At 41.1% G+C, this 24,161-nt stretch overlaps 1 protein-coding gene across 4 annotated transcripts in view; it reads left to right on the top strand.

Moving 5' to 3' along the window:
• The window catches only part of PITPNC1 (phosphatidylinositol transfer protein cytoplasmic 1), an 80,719-nt gene extending 57,996 nt beyond the window's left edge, over positions 1 to 22,723 (top strand). For 2 of the 4 annotated variants that reach the window (XM_019292303.3, XM_010410090.3), the window contains 4 exons: positions 2,018 to 2,113; positions 11,300 to 11,455; positions 12,147 to 12,210; positions 18,472 to 22,723. In XM_019292303.3, coding sequence (XP_019147848.1) covers positions 2,018 to 2,113; positions 11,300 to 11,455; positions 12,147 to 12,210; positions 18,472 to 18,731 — 576 coding nt within the window. In that variant the 3' untranslated portion in view covers positions 18,732 to 22,723. Of the gene's footprint in view, positions 1 to 2,017; positions 2,114 to 11,299; positions 11,456 to 12,146; positions 12,211 to 15,506; positions 15,626 to 16,068; positions 16,162 to 18,471 lie in introns of all 4 variants that reach the window. The other 2 variants (XM_010410092.4, XM_010410094.4) reach the window with 2 other exon arrangements.
• The last annotated feature ends 1,438 nt before the right edge of the window (positions 22,724 to 24,161 follow it).

Here is a 24,161-nt window from a genome sequence, read left to right as displayed (position 1 = left end):
CAATCTGAGAAAGGGAGAAGCATAAATGGTTAGACAACAAGTTCTGCTGGCAAAGGGAAGTGAGAATGCCATACAGCAAACTTCTGGAATAGAGGAAATGGTCAGAGGCAGCCTCGGCAGCAAATAAGGCATTGTTGAAATGGTTGAAAAATTCCTCCTGGTTTTGACAGATTGGCAAAGGCATCTGTCATCCCCACTTCCATCACAGCATTTTAAAGAGAGAAAAGGAATTTAGAACTATTTTCATGAGGTGAAATATGTGGATCAAGCCTGGGACAGACCACAGTACATTTCTTTGGATAAGATACTAGGTAATAATGTCCATTTAGGTCCTTGCAAATGGGCAGAGATTTGCATGTGCTTGAATTTATGGGGCTTGTACCTAAACCATGGACAGATTCAGAGCCTCAGCTGACCTGGTAAGGTCCATTTAAGAGCAATTTCCATTATTTTATAGAGATTATGGTGAAATACATCTTGTTCCAGAAATAGTTCAGCTGATTTCATCAGGGGCTGCCCTGTATTTCTGAACTTGTTTAGGCAAAAAGCAAGTGAGGAAGCTTATAAAAGGTGACCTATATTATATATATAAACACAGAAGTGATTTACATCAACGTACCCAATTCAGAGAAGGAGCACTACAGGGGAAGGGCTGCCCAGCACCAATTTGTTCAAATAATCAACATAATTTTTTTGCAAAACAACGACTGGAGAAGGATAATAATACAAATAAAACCAGGATGGAGTTTCTCTTTCTCAGTTCTTCTGCAGTGTCAGATGTGTGATGTGAACATGTTACATCCAGCTCAGTGAGCCTCCAGTGTTGCCTGTTTTATTCACTACCAAGACAAGTTAAAATTGTAGTCAAACTTCAGCTTTTCCTGTATTTGAAGGATGATTTCCTGAGCCATGTTCTTCCTACCAGCTGGTTCCTGTGTTCACTGGAGTCCATTGCTCTTTTTGAATGCTTTAAATGGGCCACCCCAATGCTTTCAAAAGTAATGAAGTAGCATTTCTGTTACTAAAGAGCTGCTGGCATTTTGTATTTTTAACTGTTCCTCTAGAATTAAATTAAATCAACAGAGCATTCACTGCATTTATTTAAAAAAAGAAAGAAAGAAAGAAAGAAAGAAAACAAAAATATTTTTGCTTCCTGGAAATTTCAGCTATAGAACATTGTGCCCCAAAGGAAAAAGCACATTGTGAGCTTGCTACTGATCCTGACAGTGGATGCACAACTTCCCCGAATTTCATGGCACTAATTCATGGTAGACTTTTAACTTGGTGCTGTTTCTAAGTCTCAGAATCATGAGGGAAATGTATTGCAGACGCAGTGTAAGTCACATGGGTCACTGAGATGCCTAAATAATTAAATTATGGACACAGGCACAGAAGGATACTGTGCTTCAGCTGCAAATGACCTGGATTTCCAAAATATCCCCATCGTTTGCCTTGCATAGAACAGGAGACTTGCTGTTCCAAACGAGGTCCTAAAGAATTGAAATATGTGTGCACGGATAGATGGGGGAAGCTTGCAGCTTCTGCTGAGGCAGTTCAACCAAAATTTTGATTCTCAATGTAAGAACAGCTTAGACTGAGTGTTCCCAGCAAACACCTGTATGTTGCTGTAGTCCTTAGAGGGAAAAGGGTAAAAACACCCCGAGTCCAGAGAGTTGGGTTTTTTTCACAGTGACAGATTCTAGTACAAAGATTGGAGAATACAGTAAAACCAATCCAAATTGTTGACTTTACTGTTTGTAATCAAGGTCTCCATTTCAAAAAATCCAAGAAAGAACAGCAGTGGAAGCAGGAAGTGCTGAACGCAATGTGTGCAGTAGGGTAGAGAATGTGACCATGTTCCTGCAAAAACTCAAGTATCTTACACAAAGCTGTTCAGGCACAAGCCTAAAATACATTCTGTTGCACAAGTCATTGAAACTGCTTTTAACAGTTATTCCAGGTGGATTTTGTGAGGGTGTTGTTCTGTAACAGCTTTGAATTTCTTTAACTCTTGCAGATTTTTGACAAAGAAGCTAAAGATCTGGAGCGAGAAGTCTGCTTTATTGATATTGCCAGTGATGAGATTCCCGAGCGCTATTACAAGGAATCAGAGGTAAGAGGCAACTTAGCTGTGAACTGGTGAGGAAGGGAAGGTAAGAGGCTTTAGAAGAGACTTGATAGGAATCAAAGCTGTTTTATTTTTGTATAAAATCTTGCTGGTCAGTAATATTTCAAAAGTGTTTGGTCAGAGGAGAAGCAGACAGCAGCCTCTCTGTCTAGATTGCCTGACACTTTCTTTTGCAGATGATTCTTTGAAATGCTTTCCTATCCTTATCAGAACACATCCTGTACCAGACCTTTGATATTCAGCTGAATTATTCCAAACTAGAAAAGGCCTTTTCTTTGCATTATGAAGCTCAGTGAAGAGTTTTCAGATCTGAGCAGTTTTAAACATCTCTTACTTGCATCCCACCCTGAACAGTAGGTCCTGCAAAGTGCCCAAGCCCAGCAAAGGACAGATGTGCTGCAGTGACAACAGGGCTGATGCACAATTGCTTGAGGGGAACAATGACACAAGACCAAGAGGGACTGAAGCACACTGCAGAGTGCAGCAGATCTGCCAAAAAGCATCAATGGCAGCAGGCACAGTCACTCTCCAAAAATTCCCTTGGAAATTACTCCCATGTATATTTGATGGAGCACATCTTTGAAGAGCATGTTTCTTCTAGGTCAATGCAATTCACTGTTTGAAATCAGCAGCCACCATGCAAATGAGGATGAGGTCTCAATGTTTTAATCTCAGAGTTGAAAAATGATGGTTCACAACAAACAGCTAGAGAGGAATGATCAGACCTATGCTCGCATTTAATTTTGGAGATATGATTTGCCTCTGGAGCCAAGTCTATATTCATAGCTGGCAGTGAGTATGGCAGCTGTTTAACTATCTAAAATGAGACTACATAATCATTTTTAGGATAGAAAGTGAAGACTTGCCAAGGAATATATTTCTATACTATAGGAGACATGAGTTTCAGGCTAAAAAAGTCAAGTACTTGTTATCTTCCATTTATATAGATCCTACTTTGAATGTTATGTACGGGTCATAAACCAAAACTGAGTCTACAGCAGAATGAAAAGTAATTTTATTACTTTCCTTAGATAATGAAACCCATCTGTTTAGTACCAAAAATTATATAATACTCCTGAAACAGCTTATTGGTCCCGTCATCTTATCTGAACTCCACGGATTCTGGCTCCATTTAGGAATGAGCTGCTAATGGAATGGGTCAGCATTTGACTGTACTTTAAAGAAATCCTGTGAGATTTTTCATCCCAGTCTCTGCACTTCAGAAATTGTAAACACAAAGGTAACGTCCAGTTTTGCAACTTTCCTGCTCATTTTTAATATCCAACTATTAAGCATAATTTCCCTATTATTAATCTCCTGATACAGAAAACCAGGCTCATCTTAAAGGAGAAAAGCATTTCAGAGTCTTTGTGTTGCTATTTCAAGGACAAATCCAAAGACCTGATTCCAAGCAAAATGGAATATTATAGGGGTTTAAACAACAAAAATAGCCCAGCATCTGTTGTTTTTTTCTGTACTGATGGATGATTTTTCTGTTGACTATCAAACTCTGTTTCAAAATTCATACAGAGCAGTAAGAACATGTTTAGCATTTAACTGTGCACATGCTGTAATTGATAGTGAATTAATAATAGTTGAAAACAGTGGATCTTCCAAAGTTTACAAACTATGGGGGTTTTATGCTACCATATGATGAACATGAAGCCAAATTCCCATTTCTGATGAGGCCTCTTACATGATTTAGAGACTATAAAAATTTTTTAATGTTCGTAAATGTGATTTCCGTCTGTTTTCAATCAGAACAGTAATTCTATGCAAATGATAAAGAGTTTGTGTTTCCCAAATAGCACCTGCAGAGATAGCTAAACCTGGTTAGTGTAAGCTTTTGAGAGGTATTTTAGTTGCACTAATAACAACAATTTGGCTGCTTTTAGATCATATAATCTGAACTGATACTAAGTTTAAAGATTAAAAGTGAAGTGCAATCCTCAGGATTTAACAATTAGATCCCACAGGATAAATGTCCTGACTCCCATCCAGAAAGACCAATGAGAACAATTTTAACTTCAGGCATGTCAGTAATCTCTCCATTTCAGTGGCTCTTTCACAGGCTGAAAATAAAGCAAGTTCTTTATCAGGGTCAGTGTGTTCGGCAGCTTCTAGAAATGAGCTTTAATTTTCTTTACATCCTGATGAAAGCACATTCCTCTTCAATTAAAAATATACTTCAGATTTAACACCAAATGTCATTATTTAGCTGTAATATTTCATACTAGAGAGTGGCTTAAATAATTTAAACCCTTCGCACACTACTTCCACTGCTTGCTCAGTGCTGGTGCTTATGAGCCTGATGGTAGAGGGACAAAGCCACTGCGTTCTGCCACCTATGATGTAAAAAGAAGTTTTTCAGTTGTCCTGACACGAATCATATAAATAGATTGCATTTTCGTTTACATAATAGTGATTCCAACATAAAAAGACAAAATGTATAAACCATCCTTGTATATATAATATTCCATTTGAATTGAACAGATCATTCTCACCGGTGCTGAGAGAGGAAATGTGTTCCATGAAAATGTCCTGGCTGAAGGGAAAATGATTGAATTCAACTTTGTGCATATTTGCTTTTCTCTCCTTCTAAATATTAACTAAAATTGAAAAGTGAAGCATCCAGTTAGCTGGAGGATTAAGGAGAGCTGTTGCTTCATGGCAGGACACTTTAAGGGAGCCTCTGCCAGTAATACTGAGGGATCTCTTAACAGAATCATCCAAGTGATTGGGATTCCCTTAAGGATGAAGGGCTTATCTGGCAGTGTGCACAGGAGGACTGAAAATCACCAAGTCAATAGTGAATCAGAAGACAGTTTTGTGAGCTGTTACAAACACAGAGTCCAGTTCTGTCTTTTGTGGGGGTGAGCTGATGTCTGCCCTTGTAGAAGGCTGGAGGAGGTGGAACTGCAGCAATTCAGGTATCCCAAAGCAGGTGACCTCCCTTTAACTTCATGACCATCTACAAACTCCATCGTGAAGTAGCCACATCTTAAATATAGGGTTTTTTTACAAGCATGGGCCTAATCCTTTAAGTTTTAAGAAGTTTAAATGTGAGGTTTCAAATGGAGAAAGGTTGATTCTAGATCCCAGCTAACAGGTTTGCCTGTTTGTAAGGAGCCACGTGTTTCCAAATCTGGATGTACATATGGCATCAAATACAGAATTTTGTATTTCTGTACAGAGAATGTACCAGCCAGGTAAGAGTAGTTGTACATTTTGTGAAGTCATTTCCTTGTGACTTTACCATCGATGAATATGTATCACCAGCTATATAGACAGATATATTTGTCTGAAATATAGAAAAGAACAAAGCTGAGCTATGCTGAGAAGTGAGGGCCTCCAGTGAATCATTCATGAAATGAAACATTTACCGTGGATGTGAGCTACTGAGCAAAATGTTCTGTGCAAACATATTCAAGTTCTCAGAATTAACAATGTTTCATTTCCTGCTTATAACAAAGCAACAGAGAGCTGAACAAATGGAATAAACTTTTCAGGCTGCTTCTAAACAGATTCCATGCAGCTGCTGCAGTTTTCTTTTTCCATTGCTGGCTTTTCTCCTTTAGCACAGCTGCTCTGTGATAGGTCCACCTTACCTCTGTCCAGGTGCTTTCAGAGAAACAAAACCTCTGTCACATCACTAAATTATGGTAGCTGAAATAATCCAGCTGCCTCAGCCCCCCAGTGAGTGTGGGCACTTTGTCAGCACAGGAGTTCAGTGCAGGATATGCCAAAATTATGAACATTTCCTTTTCCTTACTCATTTAGTATGTGAGTTTACATAAAGGCTGGCTGGATTATCATATTTTAGCACCTCAGAACAGTCCCAATATTTACAGTTCTTAAGTATTTAGCTGGATCGTCCAGAAAATACCATGTAATGGAAATTTTTTTTAAAGTCCTTAAAAAATGACTCCACACAAATGTTTATAGTAGCATCTTTACATCAAGAAATCTTTCCTGAGGCCTGGCTATAAGAGCTGAAATCCAAAACCTAGCAACTACTGCTGATGCTGAAATGCCAGATGACAGGTATTAAACTCGTGATTGGTTCTGAAATTCAAGATCAAACAAAATGGTCTTCAGCTTAAAGAGGGAAAAAATGATTGCACTTCAAAAGCACCATGATATTGCCATAGGAGTCAGAAAAAATTAATCCAGGCATTAAAAGGAAGGAAGGATCTGTTTCAGGGACATCTGGGTACTTCCAGGGAGAGAACAGGATGCGTGGCACAAGCAGGGTGCAGTTTCACCTCTGGGAGCAGGTTCAGCCTGGGGACCTTTGCCCATGCTGGAATGGCCACACAAGCAGCAAGGGGAAACAGAAGGATGGCAAGGCTGCCAAGGTGTCCCATGCAGGTTCCCAGCACACACAAGGAGGTGCTGCCAGCTCCAGGGTGGAGTGGCAGCTTCCAGCCAGGCCTGATACCATGGCAGAACTGAGGGCAAGTGTGCCATGCAGATTTGGAGATCTTCTGTAAACAACAAATGCATTTCATTATTTAACTCCAAGTACAAAGTAACAGCTCAGAATTAATTGTGAAAAGGCATTGCAACAACCCAGTGCTATGTTGGTGTTTGCTTACTGGAAAGGCTGTTACCATTCCATGTCTGATGCTCGTGACGTCCGTGAGGAAAGTTAAGTGAATAAATGCTAAGTGATAAATAATATACTCCAGCAATAACCATGTTGAGCCAGGACTCGTGGTCTAAGTAATAAACCCTGGGAGAGTGCTATGTTTGAAACCATATCCCATATGCAGGGGCTTTTATTTCATTGTAATTTTACATTTTATTCTCAACTAAGCCCAGCTCATGGGTTATTATGTTTCTGCTCTGTTGGCAGAAGTGCTATTTTTAAATCACTCTGCACCTGGCAATAATGTATTGCAAATACAGAGTAGGTTTTGCTCCTCTAGCAAAAGGATTTGCCAGATGGGCTTTCCTAATAAATTGTGTCTGATAAAAGGACGAGAAGGTTATTTAAACAAAAAGATTTTAGCTATGCCATTACATTTAAAACAGATTGAGGATTTTACCAGTAGATAAATCAAGGGGAAAATAGTGCATAGACCCAGTATTCTTTGGATGATGCCTTCTCTAGGAAGAAAGGCATGGGTGTCTAAAAGCAAAAATAAGGAACACACAAAATTAATTATCTAAATAATAACATAAAAGTGGGGTCAGAGCAAAGTTCAGCTTGCCCAGTTTCTAGTCATAGGAAGAAAAGCTTCAAGTATGTGTGCTGTGAGAGAAGCAGTGCTGGGTGCCACTGTAATTTCTAGTTGCTTTTAATGGAAAATTATCAGCCGTGCTTCATTTTTTGTTATAGAAGGACCTTATATGCCTAATTGCAGAAAGAATTCCAGGTTGTGAGTCTTAATCTGGCAATTTGAACCCACGAGTTAGGCACATAAAATCATTCTTGTCCAAGTTCTCATTAATTTCAGTGGGCTTTGGAGCAGGCATGGAAGAGCAAAAGATGAGCAGTCCTGGTCCCACCAAAGTCCCTCTGGCAAAGCCTGCTGCCCATGGCTGTGGTAAATAACAGAGGCCAAGGAAAGGTGTAATTACATGCAAAATATAGAGGTGAATGTACAGGTTCTTCCCCTAAAGGCTTCCTTGTATGTACCATAGCACAAGTGCTGAGACAGGATTTGTTCTAAAACAGTCAAGATGTTGTTAAACACATAATTTTTTAGCAGCTGGGTTAAAGCCCAGGGCTATTAGTTTTCCTTACAACAGCTCACCTCTGTCAAACACTTGTGCCCTTTGAATTGATGGCCCAGACATCGAATTCTCAAGTTGACTTTGCCCAATGTCACTGTGTGCCTTACATCCCCCTGCTTGACTCTTGTGCAGCCTTTGAGTCAGCTCTCTGAGCAAGCACTCAGTAAAGTCTTTAACACCTTGATCTTTCATACAGCAGGCTTGAAATCTGTTCCTCTGAGGTCTGGCTTCCATTCATCAGTCTGCAGTTTTATAGTACCAATATGTTAATGTTTTCAGAGAAGCAGGAATTTCCTAAGAGCTGTTTGATGTGAGTTGCCTGTACTGTCCGTCATCATCTGGCTCTTCCTGTGGAGCTGTCCAGACAATTTGTGACTAATCCTCATGTCCTTCAAGAAAAAGAGACAGGATTAAGGGATGCAGAGGTGCCATCCCCGGGTGCTGTTAAGGGAATTTGCACCTGGGAGTTATGTCATGGATGAGTTGCATTGCAGTTGGTGGGTGATTCAGGGACCAAGTTCAGAGTGATTCACTCTGTGTCCCCTTGTCTGATGGGTTAAACTCCCCAAACCAAACCAGACCCAACTCATAAAACTTGGGACCGAGCAGTGATGCAAGGCCATTATTCATTATTTCATTTTTAGGAATTATCAATATTTGATACTGACTCAAGTTGATTACATTAAATCCCTTTGGACTCCACTGAAGTTATTCCATTATAGATCTGGTTATCTCTGAAGGGTGTTGGGGTTTTAGGAGCTCTCCTGGGTTTTTTGGGGTTTTTTTCTGTTAAAGGAATTTCTCCCCCCCCCCCATACATGTTGCTAGGAGAACAAATACCTGGGCGCTTAAGAAAACCAAAAGACCTGGCTGCTCCTTTTGTTTCACCTGGGTGTGTGGGCAGTTGGGTCTCTGGCATTCGGACACAGAGGAGTCTGCTTTCTTCAGCTGCTTTTCCTTGTGCTAGAAAGCCCCAGGATCCCAAAGCTGCCTTCCCTGCCTCGCTAGGAGCCGGGCCGTGGCCGCCCTGCCCGGCCGTTGCTTTGAGCCTTCGCTACATTGTAGCCGTGCTTGCCCTGCCTGCCCAGACCTCCGGGGGGTTCCCCGTTTGGATACACCTCGTCTGCCACCCAGGATTTGTGCTCCTCCCTGCTCCTGCCTGCCGTTCCAGCCTGCTGTTCCCGAGGGTCCGGCCGGACACCGGGATCAGCTGCCCAGCGGTTTGTGAAGCCTTTGTTCCATCCCTTCCCGGGATCCCAGGGCACCAGAGCCGCGTGCTCCCCGAGCTCGCTCCGGAGCGCCCCCTGCAGCCGCGGGGGAACCATCGCACCTGCCCTGCTCACCGGGAGCCGCCAGCGCCCCTGCCGGCTGCGAGCGGAACTGCACCCGAGGGGAAAGGGCCTGACAGCCGAGAAGGCTGGCACTGGGTTTGTGATTGTTCGCTGTTACTGCCATGGTTATTGCTGTTTGTTTGACTGGTTATACACATATAGATATGTAACAGTAAAGAACTGTTATTCCTATTTCCCACATCTTTGCCTAAAAGCCCCTTGATTTCAAAATTATAATAACTCGGAGGGAAAGGGGTTGCATCTGCCATTCCAAGGGAGGTTTCTGCCTTCCTTAGCAGACACCTGTCTTTCAAACCAAGACAAAGGGTTATAAAGTACAACACTGAATTAAAGTGTGTATCTGAAATGCTGAATCAATGCAATGGCTCCATCACACCAGCACTGTATGTGAGTGTAAGAAAGAGCAGACCCTGACTTACAGGAAACTATTTTCCTTTTTAGAGATTCTTGTTTCACACAGGAATATTTTGCAGGTATATTTGAAATCATATTTTCTGCAATTATTTCTTTTTTCAAGGAACCTCCTACTAGAATGTTACACCTTTCTGAATATTATGCCTTCTTCCCTTTTTTCTTTTTATTAGTATTATTATTATATTGATTGCTCCAGGCAATGATCAATTATTAAACAACTCTTTCAACCAGAAAATGTGTAGCTCCATCTGTGGTTGAGCTTTGTTGGGTGAGAAGATGGGCAGCAGCCTGTGACCATGAGCTGTGCTGTACAGGGGGATGTTGCTCTGATAAATGATGTTGCTGAATTGTTTTTATGGTGATTTAACATTGAAACCTTATTATTCTGTGAGCTCAAAGTCTCCCCTTTGCAAAGCCTGTGTCAGCAATAAAAGCAGTGACTTTCACAGGGAGGAAAGACTATCACCTTATTAGAGCTTTGTAGAGAAGCTTTAATGGCAGAGCTTCAGTTTATGATAAAACCAGAAGTCAAGAGATAACTAAACAATAGGAAACAGGAATGCTGGATGATGCATAAGCTCACACTGAATGAAACAAAATTATGATCAGAGTAGTTATCAAAATTTGTTAGTTTTTCTCCTGATTGTCATCCATTTAAGCACTGTTTGTTAAGTTATAACAAAGGATCTTCCCAGACCTCAGCACTGGGGAAAGAACACAGCTGAGTACTGGTGGTTACTTTTTAGGACAGATTTTAGAAGCTCCACTATGAATTTTCTGAAATGACATAATTTTCAAGTTCTGACAATCAGTGCTTAACTGTAAATTATTTCTATTTACAAGGTATAATTAGCATGACTGGGCATAAAGGGAAATAGAATTATACCAATATGGAAAATAACACTTTCATAGATAAAACTCTATCTTGTACAGATGAAAGTAAGCTTTAAAAAGATGAACTAATGCCTTTAATGGTTTTATGAAATTACGTTGTAATTTCAATGTTGTAGTTTCTTTGATTTACCAGTTTCTGAAAGAGAAATAGAGTTGGGATTACTCAGTGATTGCTCATAGCTCATATATAACCAGAGATATATAACTATATATATATAACTGCAGTTATATATATATATATATATATATAACTGCCGGAGTTTCCTACCTAGCTTAGGATGTACAAGTTCATTTACAACTGAAAATGGCATTGTCAGGATCGGTGTTGAAGTGTCAAAGCTCCAACTGGACATGATTTCAGGAAGACAGGCATGGATAGAAAGTATGAGCAATTCACACCCAGGGACAGTGGAATAGCAGGCCCTGAAGAAGCCACTTTTTTTTTTTTTTCCCCCTACCAAAGGCCATAAATAACCCTTGGAGTGTGCTGCACTGTAATGACTTGCAATAACAGGTTTTCTTATAGCAGAAAACATCCTGGATGATATGATTGTCAATGCAGCTCCAAGAATATGCTGCCATCAATTCACTGCCAGGATTGGATTTTAGGATATCCTAGTGCATGTTAAAAATCAATTTCTTATTATTTTTTCATAATGTTTATTAGCATGTTTTAATATTTTATGTCTTATCAAAACTTTGACTTTAGCAAACTGACAAACACGACTTCCCCTCCTGCATGTCCCTGTATGTTTTCTTTGTTTTGCAGGATCCCAAATATTTCAAGTCACAGAAAACTGGGAGAGGCCAATTGAAAGAAGGCTGGAGAGAGACACATCAGCCAATTATGTGTTCCTACAAACTTGTGACTGTGAAATTTGAAGTCTGGGGACTTCAAACCAGAGTAGAGCAATTTGTACACAAGGTCAGTGAAACAGGACCTGTTTCTTATCCTTCACATAAGCAGAACTCAAGCACTCACAGGAATGTGACTATGGCTGTGGAGAAGCCTGGGAGCTCGAGCCAGTCTGTTCAGACCTCTCACGAGGTCTGAAAGATCTGGAGCAGAGCCCAGGACTTCAGTCTGGGTACAAACTTGACAAAGCCTGGAGCTGCTCAGGCCTAAGGTTGAGAGAAACTATCAATAACATTTTCAGTGCTGTGACCAATATATGAGCTGAAGTATTTCCCATACACATAGCAATGAGGTGCAGAATTCCTTAGAAACAGATAGTGGGAAAGCTTTCCAATCAGTCTACTAAAAAAATCAATTAATGAATAGCATAACTGCCAAGTGATAAAATTTTTCACAGTATTAACCTTCTACATGTTTGAAAAACTGAGAAAGGAATAGAAGAGATCCAGAATGTCTAATTGGCCAAAGAGTAGTGGATTCTGTACACATTCCCAAATGGACTCCCATGCTAGTCAAAGCCATGATTCAGTGTTGGCAACAGATCTACTTCCAGTGGGAAGCTGGACTAGGAGCCCTTGAGAGCCAGCATGTCTTTTTAGACACAAAACTCTCAGAGGGTTTCTCACTTTCCATCCTGTTGAAAGACATGGGTGAGATGTTTTGTTGCTGCTGAGGCCTTTAACTCTTTCCTTGTTTACAGGTGGTCAGAGACATCCTCCTGATCGGTCACCGGCAGGCATTTGCCTGGGTGGATGAGTGGTATGGTAAGTGTCCTCCAGAGTCAGCCCCTTTCAAAGGGGACAGTTAACAGCAGGTTTCCATTAACTTTCATGGATCATCAGGTCCCAGTGTGAGTTGTTCATGGAGGAGATGGAACCATATTAAAGATCATCTCCTTCCACCCTTCTGCCATGGGCAGGGACACCTTCCACTAGACCAGGTTGCTCCAAGCCCATCTGACCTGGCCTTGGACACTTCCAGGGATGCTGGATTTAGGCAGTAGGCAGCATCCAGGGATGCCTTTCCATCCCAGCATCTTGGTGTACCTGCACCAGTGCCCTCACCCTGCACTGGAGGCACGCAGGAGTCATCTGTATGGAGAACCTCGTGCAGGTTTGAATAAAGCTTCTTCTTAAGGTTGCCTTAACTTGCAGTCATTTCCATGCTGCAAACTCCTAAGACCTCTGATCCAACACATTTCCAGCTTTTTAGGAAAGTTTTAAGCTATTGATATGGATTGCAACAAAGAAAAGATGGGGCTTTTCTGAAAAAGATGTACATAAGCATAAATCCTACGGGGTCTGATTCAGCAGCAGCTGCATGCAGAAAGTGTTGGGAATCCATGAGTCAGCTGTGGGGATATGGGCACTTCCAGTAGGACAAAGTAATCTGAATATCAAACCAGCCAATTACATTGTATAAAATGAGCTCACTGGGTTTGTTCCTTTTACATTTTCTGTAAGACATATCCATAATCACAGATACTGTTAAAACAGGTTCTGAGACAGTCCTGTAACATGTAATAGGAATTTGGCAATAGGAATTTGGCAATATATTTAGAATGTTTATCTAGACCCTCCTCAAGCTTCAGTAAACACCAATTTGGGCATTTCATGGGTGAGTGACACCCCTCTCATCAGAGCTCAGAACCATTGTGCATTGCTCAGGAACAGTCACTGCTGCAAACACATTTCAGAGGTGTCAGAGCCCTGCACTGGAATTTAACCACGAACTCAGTGGGCCCATTGTTTGGAAATAGAGAAAAAATTGCTTTTGAAATCACAGTGTTTTTATAAATTTAATACTGCATGAAAATCTTGTGCTGTAATGGTCATAAAAATACTGAAACTGCTAAAAATATCTATTCTTCTGGAATAGCTGTAAACTAGTAAGAGAATTTTATATCCAGTCAAAGAGAGATTTTCAGAGCTTTTTTTTTTTTTAATTTTAGATTTGTTTCTTTTTTTCCCTGAAATAGAACAATACGTTCTTTTTCATGTACCGAGTTGGGAAAACCGGTAGCTTTAAATGAAACATCCTGACTTCATGTAAAAATTGAGCCCATAAATTTGCTCCCAGTCTACCCAAAATATCTATACAGTGAGAGATGGAGAATGTTACTGAGGAGCAAAGTGTCAGCTGCAGTTTAGCAGATTTATTGATAATGATGACAAATGAGTAGCCATGAAGTTAAACATACCAAACAGGTTTAGCCCAAAAACATTCCACAATAGATTTTCCCCTCCTAAGTCTGAAATCACCCTGTCAAAAATATTCTTTCCACAAATGAAATACTGTGATACAGTCATCTTGTGGATTTTTCCTGTCAGAGTAAGAATTTTTTCTAACCAATATAGTGTACTTTTAAGAGCTCAATTTTCAGCCTAAGTACAAAACCTAAAAAATCTGGGCTTAATAAAATAGATATAAATAATGACTCAATATATAGCATCAAAAATATCCTTTTTAAGTGTCTATTAACACCTTTTAAAATGAAAGTTTGAGAGACCTGGAAATGATGGTAGTCAGCTAAACTGAATCAATCAGTGTAATAAAAAATGTGTTATGGTAATGACTGGTTGCTGTTACTGACCCTGTAAGTATGAATGTGTTTTGTCATTTAATTTACTAAACTGTATTTAGCTTTATTATTAAGAAATTCTATTTTCTCAGTGTTACTTACTAATAAAGAGCATGTTCTCTGCTTGGCAAAGTGCATCCCAGCATGTTACTGACACGGCTTCTGAGCTTACTTCTCATTCCAGATAACAGTTAAAGACTGAAAGAGTACGAGTTAGTGGTATTCCATGTTTCCTTTTGATCAAAATTTTAGACTGCATTTCTTTTTACTGATGAATTACGACATTGTGCTGCCACTGATCAAAATTTTAGACTGCATTTCTTTTTACTGATAAATTACGACATTGTGCTGCCACTGTAACAGCTGAAGTATCTTGCCTTAAAAGCTGCCTCATAAAATGCAGCAGGCATCTCATAGCACAGAACAAGGAGTGGTGTGATACAAGAATTCCCAAATCCCAGTGGCACATCATAAACTTGAGAACAATGGGAGTCTCAAGAGCAGATCACAGTGCATGACCAAAGGGGCACCCATTTGCAAGCAGACTGTGCTAATAAAATGCTCTTTAAGTGTTTTGAGTAAAAAGTTGATGGCTGTTTTTACGAGGCTCTGAAGTTCCCAAAGCATCATAAAGAACAGACCAAACTCTGACAACACTCCCGTTCTGACTCCTTACTCCCCAGTGGATTTATGGAAAGCATGGGAATACTCAGAAGAGTAAGGTCACAAGTCAATTGGATTCTTTATGTTGTTGCTGGAGCTGTGGTTGATGACAAATCCTGTTAAATGTGTAACCATTGCCTGGTGTTCCATAGCGCCTTGCAGATTGTGCTGGGTGGCCACCCCCAGCCAGGCTGGGCAGTGGTCGGTGACCCTGCTGGTGGGATCAGCCTGATTTGTGGGATATTTCTAATTCTTATAATTAATTCAATTGCTTGAGGATACACAACCATTAACATAGTCACTATTAATTTACTTATCAATATAAGTGTTAGTTTCTGAATCTAAACTGGTGTGGGCTCTAACACTGAGAGTTTTGCTGGTTATGAGATGCACAATGCAAAGTTAACAAAAACTCTTTTTACAAGTGCTGGAAAGGTAAGTAAATATTTATAATATTTCTGTATCTATTCTCTATTCCAAAGGATCTTCTAAAATCTCTTTAGAAGATCTTGGCCTTTGCCAAGGCCTGCATTTCAGTACTTCCTGCCTACCTTACATTACACGGATACTCCTAAACAATTTCCACTCCTTCCTGTTCTCTGACTCCCTTTGACTTAACCTCGCACCTTCCTTAGCTGACACAACTACCTTTATGAGGCAATTTTCATAAAGCTAGTTGCTCCTTGCTTTTTAAAAAATCCTTTGTTGGCTTCTGCTGAAAGATTTTGTGCTCCTAGAACCTTCTCCTTAGAAAAGAAAAAAATGAAGTTTGCACTGAATCAATGGAAAATGCCAACAATTTTGAACTTTTTACAGATATGACTATGGATGATGTTCGAGAATACGAGAAAAATATGCATGAAAAAACCAACATTAAAGTTTGCAACCAACATTCATCTACTGTGGATGAAATAGAGAGCCATGCCAAAGCAAGAGTATGTCAATTTTTAAAACGTATTGCCCATCCTCAGTCAATACATCTGCACAGACTAGAGAAGAGCAACCAATTGCTGATCAGTCAGTGGAATTTTGGGGAGGTTTTGCTTCAATAAGAACAGAATCTTTCTCCATGAAGTGTGATCTTGCCTTTGGTTTGCATTGTAAACCTGTCAGTTATGTAAGGGAGGGTGGGGTTGGGCTCATATACAGCTCCCTGGCTTCCAGGAAAACATAATGCTCAAATTTCAGTTGGATGCATAAAGAGGAAGTTAAAGAGGATTTTTACTTTCTATTCTTTGAATAGTTAAAAAATGCAGGAGTTCGCAGTGGTCCAGTCAAAAAGCCAAGAACATGGGGAGTGGAAAACTTCTATGGGACTCACAAAATTCTTTGTTTCACCAGGAAAAAAAAATCTAATTAATTATTCACTCTTTTCAAGGTAACTTTAATGTCACCATCATCAGCTACCAACAAGGTGGAAGTATTTTCAGAAGTATGTAACAGTGGTTTGGAGAGAAGACCAGGTTTCTGTGTAGGTTCTTTGATTCAAAGTCTGGAGATTTCATAAAGTACTTAATTACCTAATTTGGGCCCCACAAGTAGAGACCTAAAATTAGAGATTGATACTCTCTGCAAATAGAGAAGTTGCAGTGGCCTTTGCTCCTGAAATGTCATTATTCCTTTATTTCTGCTAATGGTGCTGTGGAACTTAGTGCTGGGTTTAGTCACGTAACGAGTGTGGGGCAAGGCCTGAACGGCTCCAAGTCTTTCCTTGGTTCTTGCTCAGTGTCAGTTGTCACCAGCCTGAGGAGGGCGTAGTCTCCAGGAAGGTAATTCCTGTGTTTGTAACACAGCAGCTTCACTGACATCAAGTTACTCCTTAGTAGAGAATTAGTTCAGATTTTGGCTCTACACTTCAGGATTTGGTTCTGAATGAAGTCTGCCACCTGTAGTTTCCATGTGGAAAAATTGTCATTGAGGTCAGAACAGAAGTTGTTATTACCAAAAAAAAAAGTGAATCTGAGTCTTCCTAGTTCAGTGTAAGGACTGTTCTACTTGACTGTGTATCAGACCAGAAGGAAATTAGAGCAAATATAAGCTAAAAAGCAAAAATCAATTGAAGCATTTCATCTCTGAATTGAAAATGAAGAGTCTTGGAGGTTCCATTCAGCAAGACTTCACTTAAAAGGACAGTGCACTGAGAAACCTTCCTGTCCCCTTCATTTGTCCAAGGCAGCTTTTGGTTCACGTCATACAGAATTCCTCAATCAAAATCCCTGTCATTTCAGGGGGATTTGGGACCCTTTGAGTGCAGAAGCATTCACACACTGTTACATGGTGTGAAATGAAATGTAAACCAGCAAAACAGGTTCAAACCTCTCTCCAACACAAGTAGGTACAGTTCCTCTGGGACCATCTGTTTATTGCCAGCACTTCTGTCAGATCTGAAATAGGCAGCATTCTCACTCCTAATAACTGGCAGTGTGGGCTGGAAAGGTCCCCAGAATGTGGTGCAGGGGGGAGTGAAGGCAGCTGGCACCATGCTCGCTTTTGTTTATTTAATATGATGTTGGAACACAACATAAAGCTGCTTCGACAGCCAAGGTTGCACGTCTGCAGCTGGGTAGTGGTAAAAAGCATCAATGCCCTGGAAGGACAGGATTTTTTCACACACTTGGTAATCCCCACTGCCAGCCCTGTGCTTCAGACACTCAGATATGTGAGACTTCTTAATTGATTAAAAGACTACTGGTTTTATTTCTAGGTTTTTGAGCTTTCGTGTCTCAAAGAATCTATAAATGGTCTAATGAAATACTTCAAATTTATGAATTTAACTTGACATTCAGCAAAAATCTTAACATTGCTTTCAGTTGGCTCGGTGGGCGTCTTGCAGGCACTGCAGACATGGAGCAGCAGGTTCCAGAAGAGCCTTGCTGATTTTCTGCTCAACTTCCCAGTTTGTAGCAGATGTCTTTCCCTTGGGATTTTATCCGAAGTTTTGCACGGCTCGGCTCCGGCAGAGCCCGTCCATGATGGGATCGCGCTGCCCTCTTGTGGGGTTCGGCAGCACCGGGACGCCTCTGGCACCTCAGGACATGTCCCGGGCACCCGACTTTCCATTCCGAAATGGCTTTAATCTCTCATCTCATTTTGCCTACATTTTGCAGGGAATTGAGCCGTGGATTTGTCACTTGCCCACCGATATTTAAGTGCAGTTTCTGGATGGAAAGTTGGGAAGCACGGCTTTGAAAGTTGTGCCTTTGTCGGGGGAGATGGAATTCTTTAGGCTTTATTAGTGGAAAAGCAAAACAGGCTCGGTCCCGTGCATGAAGCTGCAGCTACAAGTCAATGGAAGGAGAGAGAATTTTTCATCCCTTGATAATTACAGCAGATGAACAAACCATGACAACCCTTTGCCCATTTGGGCTCATAATCCAAATGAAAAATTTTAAATCCCTTTCAGTTATATTTTGTTTGAAGTTCTGAAAAATTCTACCTGCTGACTGTATATCCAAATGTACTCTTTACTTGCCTGTGGAATAGCTGGATTTTCCCAGCAATTAAAGAGGCAGCAATCTTTATTCAGCTCAGACCCAGGTAGAAGAACCACTAGTACGTGATTAATGTACTTAAAACTTTGTTTCCTTTACACTGTGCTTATTGTGCTCCATTCAGCTCGTTACAATGGGAAGGCATTCATGTGGAGAATCACTTAATGAGATGCATGATAAGCAATATTCCCTGATTTAGGATTTGGATGGAAGTAGTTTAACTGAGTTAATGAAATTATTATTTGAAATTATTCTAACGTGCCTTTGTCTTTCATTCCTTCTCGTTGAAGACATGACAATGGATGAAGTCCGAGAGTTTGAACGAGCCACTCAGGAAGCTACCAACAAGAAGATTGGGATTTTCCCACCGGCAATATCTATCTCTAATATTTCCATGCCTTCCTCAACCCGCAGTGCTCCATCTAGTGCTCCATCAACTCCTCTCTCCACAGATGCTCCTGATTTCCTAACAGTTCCCAAAGATCGGCCTCGGAAAAAGTCTGCTCCAGAAACTCTCACTCTTCCAGATCCATCGAAAAAAAAATTTTAAATTAACCCTGCATGTTTCCTCCTGATAAGCCATGTCTGCCACAGCAAGAGTGACATAACTCAATTGCTACAAAGGTCATGGTGGTTTGTTGATTATTTGGTTGTTTTGGGGGTTTTTTTGCTTCAAATGATCTTTCTGGTGTGGAAAGATGACTCCTTTCCTCAGACTTGATCCTTAAAACCTTCTGAAAAGTGCATGCAAGAGAAGGTAGTTCATATATTCCTAAAGTAGTGTTTCAAGCCATATGGTGCATCTTACTGACATCGATGGAACAGTCTGAGGGGATGCTATAAATGAAAATCAATCTTTCTGTAGCAGTATTCTGCCTGCAAACCCTCATCTAGGTCACAGCATTTATAATTAGGAGTAGGTATTAAGTAAATCTGCCAAGGACTTCTGAGGCAAATTAGTGCCAATTAGAATGCAGGGTTAACAGAAAAAAACCTCCCATTTTCTTCTTTTATAACCAATTTTAAAATCTTACCCACTCTCAGGCTTCTCCTGTGTGTTCATAAACCTTTGACCTGTAACTCATTGTACTTGAACACCAACAGATCCACATTTCGTTTAATACGACTCAGGATTTGGGGCCTAAAATATAAAACACAAATCTTTTCAAACCTAAAATATCACTGTATCAAAGCCCCAGCTGTAATTAACTATACTGACTTTGAGGTCATTGAACTATTTCTACCTTGCAATGAATTTGTAAAAGAAACCACCTATTTCATGTAGATAATGTATTTTACTAGCTCTTCCCCATCCTTTTGTGAACTCAGTGTGTTGGTGTTCATCAATGGTGTTCTGTGACATTGAAAAAAGCAGCTGAATTGTGTCAGTTAAGAAGCAAAAGCAATGAATTCTGTCTTTTCCTCGCTGGAAGAAGAGTGGTAGTCAGGCTGGGAGACCTTGAATGTAAAGGGAAGAAAACAACACTCCTTTTGCTTTCCTGCCTCACATCTTTGCTAAACAGAACAATCTGCTGACAGACAGCTGGATCCAGGGACTGCCTCGTCTGGAGAAGGGGGACAAAATCAGTCACTTTAAAAAGCAAACAAATCGTGGGTGATGTTGAGCAGCCAGAAGTGCTCTTCCTGGTCTGTGTGTGAAATCACTCTTAAATCTCAGGAATTAAACTGTAGACAAGGATGTTTCTCAGAGGGAAGCGTAGATTGTGGAAGAAGGAGAAAAATAAATGGCAGGAGTGGTCTCTTCCTTCCTTCCTTCCTGTTAAATGCATAAACTGAGCGAGACCCTTTTCCCGCTGCCCCCGCTTTGGGGCACTTTGCTCTCTTCCACACAAGTTACTGTTTGAGGGCTGCTGCAGTTCCTGTCTCTTGGTGACATTCAATGGGCCACTGTTCAATTCCCAGGGAATGACGGCTCTTACCTGAATCATGATCCAAGTGGGTGATACTTTGTACCACCACTGACATGGTTCATGGATTGAGAAAAAAAGAGACTTCTCCAGAACTGAGCTATCACTGAATATTGAACACTCAGTTTGGGGGTGCCCATACCTGGGGCACAGTGGCTGAAATGTACTGAGCTCCTCGCTGGCTGCAGCTGCAGTACAAGTTTTGTGGAATGTGTGGTATTTAGCAGGAAGTTTTAGGGGCAGAAGTAATTCCACTGCCAACCTGCACTGAAACAAGTGTTCATTTGTCTGATAGTGAAAATCCTGCAGCCAGCAAAATCCAGGAGCTCTCTGTAGGTTTGCTGTGGTCTGACTTCCTGCATTCTCCCATGTCTTGTCTATGCTTGGCTTTGCTTTTCTTCCCAGAGCTGGTAATTCCAAGTGATTGGTGACTTGATGGGTGATGTTCTGTTTAAAAAGAAGCCGCTGTAATACTGAAAACAAAACTTTCCTACATTGGTTTATGATTTCAGCTTAACAAGGGTGCACATTATCGAATCATAGGATCATGTGTAATCTTTTTATTGTTAATATTGATTTAGTATCAAGATTGGAATATTAGCAGCAAAGGGAAGCCTTTGAAAACATAAAGCTTTGTTTGGTTGTTTTCTCATTGCCTGACTTTGGCCCATACAGAAATAGTTCAGGTCTGCTCCACCTGAACGTCTGTTTCAATGGATTTTTAATTTGTCCAATACAAATTTACTCAGCTCTATTCACAGTGTCCTCGTGCTCACACGTGGCTGTTTCTATTCACATTTTGGTATCTGGGTTTGACACAGATTATTAGATCACAGCAGTCCCACCTTTACTCATGTTTAACTGATTGATTTCCAATCCTGGGTGGATAATTGATTATGATATTAAGTAGGTTTGGGGATAAGACATTTGTGAAAATTATTAGCTTACTTGAACAGGACAGATTTGAATATCTGCCTGGCAGAGATGTGCCCAGCTTTAGTGTCCCCACAGCTCCATTCACCACTGGCAGGGTCAGGAACAGCCACTCTGCCTCCATGCTGCTGCCTAATCAAGGCCAATTAAAAGATCTGTAATGTGTCCCTGCTTTGGATAAGAGTACCCCAGGCTTTCACTGCCTGTGGAAGTACCCAGTGCTGAGTTCTGCCTTGCTCTCTCCACCAGTCACCACTCATTTGGTCAATACGATCTTTAAATGTCTTTTTCTGTTTGGTTGGTTGCTATTTAGGGTAAGATAGAATATTCCCAGCAAGTACACAAACCCACATGAAATGAAATGAGAAGGAAGGTCTTAGTATTTCAGTGTAACACCTTGAGGAGAAGGGGTTGTTTTCAGTACTGATTTTTCCCAGTGCTTTCTGTTGTATTTTCAAACATGTTTATTGGAATTAAAATAGAGAGTTTGGCAGGTGTTCCTCACTTTGTTTGCAAAAATAAAAGCTGTGGTTATTTACTGAGTACAGCTTCAGAGCATGGTGCCTGGCAGCAGAGCCGAGCAGGCACCACAGTCGTGTTCCTCTTCTGTGCCACAGTGACAAGAATTTCGTGATGCAGCTCTGCTAGGACTTGGCAAGGAATTTTTTATCAAGGAGAATACAGTTTAGAGCAAAAAATGTGATGAGTTTGTTCAGGTTTCTATGAAAACTCCAAGCTTTGCTTGTACTTGTGTGTACTTTGGACAGAACAATCATTACAAAACAACTGGCAATTCAGTGCAGCTTCAGAAGGGTCGATCTCCTAAAAACTCAAAAAGGGAGGGACCCATAAAAGTTGTAAGGAGCAGCACATTCCTGAAACACGTACTTAATGGGATTTCTTATGAATGTAATGGTTAATTTTGTAAAGGACTGGATAAATCCTATGGGAAGAAACAATTTGACCTTGTTCTTTGGCTTTTTTGATTATTCTGGAAGGTGATTTTGTGACATCTAGTAGCCAACTTGCATTAATTGCTGCTGTAGAGACTGAAACTGAAATATTTGTTCCTTGGATTTCAGTTTGTAACAAGACTGCTATACTTTGTTAAAACTGCTTTGAAGCTTGCTGCACTACAACTTCAAAATAATGTGTTATCCTTTGAAATAAGCCAGATGTATATGCTTTTTATGAATTAGTGAGTGCAGTAAGAGACAATTCAAGATCTTGTCAATAGGAGACTTTCTGTTGCCATCGTTTGGACTTGGTTTTCTATGTGTAAGTTAAAATTGCTAAATAAGTCTAACAATGTTTTGCTTTAAATGAACAGCATAGTCATTGAATTACTATCTCCTGTAGTTTTGTGGTGTCACTAAAACAGGTTTTATTGGTTTATTTCATTTCTGTGATAATTCCACGTGATTCTGTATGTCCAGTAATTAATTTTTTTTATCTAGAGCACTGATGGCAACATCAGGCAATACATCACCACCATCAAAGAAGGACCAAGTCTTGATTTGCTCTGCACGTTAAATAGTGCAAGGCTCAGCACGAGAATTTGACTGTCATTTTTCTCATATCACTTAGTTTCTGGTTTTTTTCCAAGTTATTTATTATTTTTAATATTGTATTTTTCCTTGCATTTTGTTGTAAATAAACTACCAACAACTATTCTTTACAATGGTGGCTGTTTTCTCTTCCTGGGTCTCCTGTAGGCAGGAGCCTCCTCATTAACATGTACCATTGACATTTCTACCCCAGCGCTGCAAGTCACTTCCTCAAAATTAAATAGCACAAAGAATTAGCTTTGTGAGGAAAATTTAAAGCACTTACAACTTCTCCTGGGTTCTGTTGTGCCTCAGCTCTGTAAAAGTTTTACCGGGGCAGGTGCCCCATTAGTCTGGCATTAGCCCATTCACTTGCAAATGTCAACCATTTGGTTGACAAGGAAGTTTTTCAGTGGGGAATCTAATTCTTTATGCAGGGTTTGGCAGCTCCATGTTGTACCAAGTAACTGGAAAATACTGGAAAAGAGACCACTCGAATCCTCTCAGGCTTGTCTCCAAGTCAGTTAATTTTAGTCAACAGAAATTTCCCTTGTACAACGATTCTTCATAAGCTTTTACACAGAGACTTTCTCCATAGAAACGAAGCTTTCCCTGCTCCAGAGGAACGGCAGCGCTCATTCAGGAGGGAAACGCTTCAGAGCAGCGTGGGACAGGGCAGAGGAAACAAAGAGGGGACTGGAAATGTCTTAGATTGGAAATCACACGGCGCAAAGGGGACAGAGCCCGCGCACGCCGGGGACATCTCGGCAGCCCTGCTGGGGTCACTGTGCCCGGCCCTGCCACCAAAGCCAGGCGTGGCTGAGCAGATGGGGCAGTGCCCAGTCCCAAAGTGACCCCCAGGGACCCGGCCTGACCTGTCGCTGTTGGTTGTTGGTTTGATTTGATGTCTTTTACAGCTTGGGCTCCTATTCCTGGGTAGGGCTGCACTGAAATCTGCACACACTCAAAATCCTACACAAGAAAATACAAAGTGGTGAAACCCTGACGGGAACCCTCCGGCTGCGCGGTCGGCGGGGCCAGGCTGTGCTGCGGCAGAGAGGACAACCCCACCTTGTGCCTTACAGGGCACCTCGCACAGGGCGGGGCCGCATCCCGGTGCAACCCTAAATCCAGCGGGGTTTGCGCGCACATTAAACCCCACAGAAGCCTCCACCTCCACTCCTCGTGCAAATTAGCGCACACGTGACCGCTTTTCATTAACATACACGTGACCTCTCATTAACATAGACGAGAGCCCTCTCATTGGCGTGCACGTGATCCATTCATTAGCATAAATCTGACCTCTCATTAGCATACGCTCGGCACTGCGGGACCAACCGTGGGAACCGGTGCAGGAGCGATGGACACAGTGCGCGAAAAGCCCCGGCAACGCCTGAATAAGGGCAGTGCCCATGGATCCCTGACTGTCCCGCTTTCTGACGATGTTCTGAGGATAATAATCATCGTCTTTCCTTAGGTTTTGTATCTAACACATTCGGAACGCAGCGTCATCGCAGACCCTCTGCCGAAGCCCGCTGCAGAGCCGCCCTGCACGCTCGGGGGAAGGCGCAG

Source organism: Corvus cornix, chromosome 18, assembly GCF_000738735.6.
Source record: "Corvus cornix cornix isolate S_Up_H32 chromosome 18, ASM73873v5, whole genome shotgun sequence".
Classification (NCBI taxonomy): domain Eukaryota; kingdom Metazoa; phylum Chordata; class Aves; order Passeriformes; family Corvidae; genus Corvus; species Corvus cornix.
This window is presented reverse-complemented; position numbering and strand designations above follow the sequence as displayed.